At 38.8% G+C, this 6,387-nt stretch overlaps 1 protein-coding gene across 1 annotated transcript in view; it reads left to right on the forward strand.

Moving 5' to 3' along the window:
• LOC107090937 (spectrin beta chain, non-erythrocytic 1-like) overlaps positions 1–6,387 on the forward strand; it is an 84,017-nt gene that overhangs the window by 46,233 nt on the left and 31,397 nt on the right. The window contains exons 25-27 of the mRNA XM_015384592.1: positions 1,427–1,690; positions 4,897–5,121; positions 5,891–5,980. Of these exons, the coding sequence (XP_015240078.1) occupies positions 1,427–1,690; positions 4,897–5,121; positions 5,891–5,980 (579 nt within the window). The remainder of the gene's footprint in view (positions 1–1,426; positions 1,691–4,896; positions 5,122–5,890; positions 5,981–6,387) is intronic.

The raw sequence follows: 6,387 nt of genomic DNA on the forward strand, positions 1-6,387 counted from the left end.
ATGTCAGAGGATGAAGAGAGCACATCCAGTTAGTCACAGTCAGAGAAACAGGACTACACTGGAAAACAGGCCAAGCTCCAACATCTAGATGTTAACTTTGAAACACTCTTCCTTTTTGTTCAAAGCAAATGTACCTAGTTTTATACATCCAGGACTTCCGTTGCTCCATAGTCCCTTGTGATTTATTGATTGTAATATAAAGCTGCATGTCATCTGCATAGTAATGATCGTCTGAGTGAGGAGAACATGTAGATATAGCATAGGGAGGACCCTAAATGATCTTGTTTGTTTTATCCATCCTTTCTTAATTGGGCAAACTTAGCTGCTAATAATTTGATTTAACTTTGTTGACATTTCTCTGTTATAACCTTGTTTTGGGTAAAGGTAATTCAGCGTGGTATTTGTTATATTCAAAGCTAATTTGTTCCTTTGTAGCTTAGCCTGTGTTAATGGCTGTTATGCTAAGTTAGCCTTGTTTATTCAGGATTTATTTATATTTTCCTAATTTATCTGTTTTTGGCAAACCTTTGTTTAATTTAGCTTTGCTGTGAGTTTGCTTTAACTTTGTATCCTTGGTATATTTGACCTTATGTTTAAACTATATCTTCTTTTGCTGGTGAAGATTCTCAGTCATCCAGGTCATAGTCATTCCGTAAAAATTTTTACAGAATTTAAAAAAAAAACGTTTTTAAAAAACAATCCACTGGACTTTGTTTGCAAGTTTGAAGATGTTTCGCTTCCCATTCAGGAAGATTTTTCAATTCAAAATGTCAGAAATAGCGTTTTGGTCCCCTCTATGGGGGTGGGGGTTGCGATGATAATCCCATAGAGGGGACCAAAACACCTCGCCTGTTTCAGCCAGGCCAACTATTCCCTCTAACGACCCCCCTTTCAGAGACATAGACAGGTATGGGGCATTGCAGGCTAACAAAGAAGCCAAACGACCCCCATTCCAAAGGGGGGGACCCGTTCATCCGTTTCTATTTGCATGTTTTCTAAACTAAAACCAGGCTTTGTTGGGCTGCTGGATAAAACCTGGAACTAAACGCTATTTCTGACATTTTGGATTGAAAAATCTTCCTGGATGGAAGAGAAACGTCTTCAAACTGGGAAACAAAGTCCAGTGGATTGATTTTTAACTTTTATATCTTCTTTTATGCATCTAAAACTAGCCTGAGCTAACTAAGTTATTCTGGATAGTTTATATTACCTTGGATATCTTATTTCTTTAAAGAAAAAACTTACCTTTAATCTTAACTGACTTCAGGTTCTTTTATTCCACTTTGATGAACTTTGTCTTAATGTTGCCCAGGAGACATTTTCTGTTCGAATCAGATTAAAGTTTACCTAAACTTTAGTTCTTTTTTTATGTCATGCTTTAAGAACCAAACATTTGCTGAATGTTTCTGTGAACGTTCTGCTGCAGGACGGCCAGGCGCTGGCAGCAGAGAAGCCGGAGACGGAGGCCATGGTGAAGGAGAAGCTGGCGTCCCTGAAGACCATGTGGGAGGTCCTGGAGTCCACCACCCAGACCAAGGCCAAGTGTCTGTTTGACGCCAACAAGGCCGAGCTGTTCACGCAGAGCTGCGCCGACCTCGACAAGTGGCTGACCGGCCTGGACGGCCAGCTCCAGTCCGACGACTTTGGCAAAGACCTCACCTCCGTTAACATCATGCTGAAGAAGCAGCAGGTGAGTTTATGACACCGTGGAAAAAGGGAAACACACAGAAATTATTATTTTTTTTCCTGATTCAGCTGCTAGATGAATTATTTTAAGCGTTTGGCAATTTTTTGTGGTGGAGGCAAAGACCTTTCCACACTGCAAAAATTATCCTGAAATAAGTAAACATTTCTTCAATTTACCCTTATCAACCCTTAATTTAAGTAGGTAGATAAGATAGTTTGCCAATGGAATTAGTATTTTTACTCTTAAAATATGATAATTAGATAATATGCACTTGAAATAAGACAATCTAATAGTTCTTTTCTCATTTTATTTGAAAAGTGTCTCATTTGCCTACACTGGAAAAAATCTAAATCTAGATAAGTCATTATTTTCTTGAAATAAGTGCATTTGTTTTTTCATTGAGGAGCTAAAAGAGACATTTAGCCAATGGAATAAGACATTTTACATTTAAAACAAGAAAAAACAGTTGCCATGTCTTATTTCAAGTGCATTTTATCTAAATATCTTATTTTTTAAGAGTAAAAATACTAATTTAATTGGCAAATCATCTCATTTACCTACTTAAATTGAGGGTAAATGGACTTATATCTAGATCGTTTTTCCAGTGTACTCAATTCAAGAAAAGAAAAAAATGCATTTATTTTAAGAAAAAATGACTTATTTTAGTGCAATTTCTTACACTGCAAAAATGATCTAAAAATGAGTAAAAAAAAGTCTAAAATTAAGTGTATTTACCCTTAATTTGAGCAGGTAAATAAGATGATTTGCCAGTGGAATGAGTATTTTTACTCTTAAAATAAGATAATTAGATATTATACACTTGAAATAAGACACTGCAATAGATTTTTCTTATTTTAAATGTAAATTGTCTTGTTCTACTGGCAAAGTGTCTCACTTAACTCCTTAATTTAAGAAAAAATGACTTATTGAGATTTACATTTTTTGCAGTCTAGGAGTAGTCTGACTGCTCCATATTTTTATTTTTTATTAAAATACGTGTTATTTGCCTTATTTATAGCAAGTATGTAAGACAATATGCCAATGGAATAAGATGATTTACCTTTAAGTGCATAATTCTGATTATCTGATTTCCAGGGTAAAAAAACAAATTTCATTGGCAGATCATCTTAGCTGTTTAAACTAAGAGCAAATATGCTTATTTGAAGTGTATTTTGCATTTAAGTCTGTTTTTTAAGGGAGATAACTTTGTCTTGTTTGGATTAGATATATGAAGGGTTTATTGCAGACAAGCAAAGAAATTCAAGTCTAAATAAGTTATGTTCTTGTAAAAATAAGTAATTTGTCGTTGAATTTAGGAGTTAAGTGAGACACTTTGCAAATGGAACAAGAACAATTTACATTTCAAAGAAAAATCAATTGCATTGTCTTATTTCAAGTTCATTTTATCTAATAATCTTATTTTAAGAGAAGAAATATTCATTCCATTGTAAAATCATCTTATTTATCTGCTCAAATTAATGGTAAATACACTTAATTTAAGATATGTTGACTTATTTTTAGATCGTCTTTGCAGTTTAGTGACACATCTATGGAAGTAAATCTGTGTCGCTGGGATTTGAATTAAAAATGCCCCTGAAATTTAAATGTTGTATGTTTGTTTTAACTGTTTCAGTGTTAAAATATATTCAGAACACATTTTTCACCTAAAAAAAATTCATTGTCATTATTTCTACACAGTTGAAATTTCATCTGTTATTTTGTCTTCAAGCTAAAAATTCACATTATTATTTCAAAGTGATAACATTTTCAATACTTATTTTTCAGTTTAATTTCACACTGGAAAAAATCGAAATCTAGATAAGTCATTTTTTCTTAAAATAAGTGCATTTGTTCTTGGATTGAGGAGGTAAAAGAGACACTTTGCCAACGGAACAAGAAGATTTACATTTAAAATAAGAAAACACAATTGCATTGTCTTATTTTAAGTGCATATTATCTAATTATCTTATTTTAAGAATAAAAATACTCATTCCATTGACAAACTATCTCGTTTACCAACTCAAATTAATGGTAAATACACTTAATTTAAGATATGTTGACTTATTTTTAGATCGTTTTTGCAGTTTAGTGACACATCCAGCTGCTTGTAGATGTGACTCAAACTGAGTTCCTCATCTTTTGGTTTTCAAAGCCTTCTTTCTAAATTAGATGCATAATCCCCTTTAATCCTTCAGTATTCAGCCTGATGACTCATTAAATCCATCGCTGCTAAAAATATAAATCTCAATTTAAACATGAAAAGCATTTAGCATGAAGTTCACATTAGCAGGTAAAGATGTTTCCTGCCAGTCTGACTGGTTAATGTGGTATAATAGGGTGTCTATAGACTGACACTGTTGGGTTTTAGTTTCAGTTTAAATGCACCGTCTGCGCTGTGATTGGTCGATGTTTTAATGAACACCTGAGGAAGCGTCATTCTGCTTAGGTTGGATTTAGGTTTATTTCCTTTCTTCCCTCTGATCTTAATCCGTTGGTGTGACTTTCAGGACGGTTTGTGTTTTTCCCAGTAGAGTTAAATGTCTGATGATGGTTCCTGGTTTCTTCTGAACACCATCTCTGGTCGTTTTCCCTTGAAATTCCTGGAAGCTGAAGCTGCCGTTACTTTAGTCATGTGAGTGGAAGTGGAACCCGTCGTTATGTAATTCCCACTCCGCTCCGCCGATGCTCGTTATGTAATCCGGTCGTGTTTTGGGGCTCCTCTCACTGAGGATGGATCTCTGACGTTAAACGGTCCTGCTGTTGGTGGGGGGGCTCTGATAGCTGCAGGTTGGACGTTTAGGGGACTGGTTCCCAGTCCAGTGATGCTGCAGACTGAGTGGGAGCCCCGCTGATGTACGACGCTGCAGCTTCAGAAGCTGTTTCCTCCGTTTGTCCCGTCTGAGCCGTGCAGGCGGAGCGGTGATCTGGTTCTGACTCCAGTCCAGACTCCTGCTGATTATTTCCCTCCATGTGATGCTTCCTCACGTTATCACTCTGCCTCCTGCAGACGGACCTGACTTTATTGCTTTTCCTCCTCTGAGTCGGAGGTAAACACATTTTATTGGCTGCAGACGAGGACTTTTGTTTATAGAATATCTGCTTCTTTATTTCCTTTAATCTGAGAACATTTTAACCCCCCCATCCCCACCCGTAGGTGTTTCATTCATGCTGCCTCATGATGATTAGAAACTAAAATGTTCCTCCTGCAGATGCTGGAGAGCCAGGTGGAGGTGCGTCAGAAGGAGGTGGAGGAGCTGCAGAGACAGTCTCAGGCCCTCAGCCAGGAGGGGAAAGGCTCCGACGAGGTGGAAGGGAGGAGGATCACCGTGGAGAAGAAGTTCCAGGCGCTGCTGGCGCCTCTGAAGATGAGACGCGACAACCTGATGGCGTCCCGCGAGATCCACCAGTTCAACCGAGACGTGGAGGATGAGATCGTAAGTGGGGGGTTTCACCGCTCGGCTCTTTCTGATGTGGGAGGACGGTGCAGGAAAGGAACCAGGAGCTGAACTTTATGCTGCTTCTGCTTTTAGAGAAGAGCCGGCTTTACTGTAAACCTTCTTTATGCTGAAGTTTCGCTCTATCTGCTCCGTCTCTGCCTTCAGCATCCCTGAAATGTTGCTTGTGCATCATTTCATGGGCGTTACGCTGCCATGCGTTATGCATAAGTTAAGCTGTTGTTGGAAATAAGTTCTGGACTCATTATGAATACTCTATACCAGTGTTTTTCAATCCTGGTCATCAAGGCACCCTGCCCTGCATGTTTTAGATGTTTCCCAGCTTTCACACACCTGTTATCAATTGATAGCAGATTATCAGGCTTTGCTGAACTGCAATCATCCGAATCAGGTGTGCTGAACCTCAGAAACATCCAAAACATGCAGAGCAGAACGCCTTCAGGACCAGGATTGAAAAACACTGCTCTATATGCCCAGAATTGAAAAAATACATAGAAAGTTCAGCGCATGGCAGCGTTTTAGGAGAAGCTGGGACGTCAGGCATATGCTGGATAAACTGGCAAGGTGTGACGGCGGCCTGTGGTCCAGCTGTAATTGAACTAATATTATTTCCTCCCATCTGAACAACAGATGGGAGGAAATTCCTCCCATCAATGTGGACGTCCTGCAGCACCAGAGCCATTAATGCTGCTGTAGAACCTGGTGCCTGAGTCCAGTTTCCGATGACGATGTGTCTGTGTGTCTCCAGCTCTGGGTGGAGGAGAGGATGCCTCTGGCCACATCTACTGACCACGGACACAACCTGCAGACGGTGCAGCTGCTCATCAAGAAGAACCAGGTAACGTGGAAACAGCGTTTTAGCGTTTTACTGAGGCCATGTGTGCCGCAGAACGCTGCCGTCGGTGTGTTTTTATGGGCGCCACTGTGAGGCGGTTCTCTGTAGTGCTGCCTTTATCTACGAGGAAAAATATGAGCCACGTTGGGGAGGGAGGGGGGTTGTTGGGGAGCATATTTCACACTTTATCCTTGAAAGGATACAGTTTGAGATATCAAAAAAACATCAGCAGAAGAAAATATAAGCAGGAGACAAACATTTCAGCAAAGAGGGTTACATCAGAGGCTGGAGACACATTTAAGGTCAATCAGACATTTGAGCATCAGTTGTGTTCAGAGATGGGAAGTAACAAAGTACAAATACTTCATTACTGTACTCAAGTAGATTTTTCTGATATTTTTACTTTACTT

Source organism: Cyprinodon variegatus, unplaced genomic scaffold (assembly GCF_000732505.1).
Source record: "Cyprinodon variegatus isolate N-32 unplaced genomic scaffold, C_variegatus-1.0 Scaffold317, whole genome shotgun sequence".
NCBI lineage: Eukaryota > Metazoa > Chordata > Actinopteri > Cyprinodontiformes > Cyprinodontidae > Cyprinodon > Cyprinodon variegatus.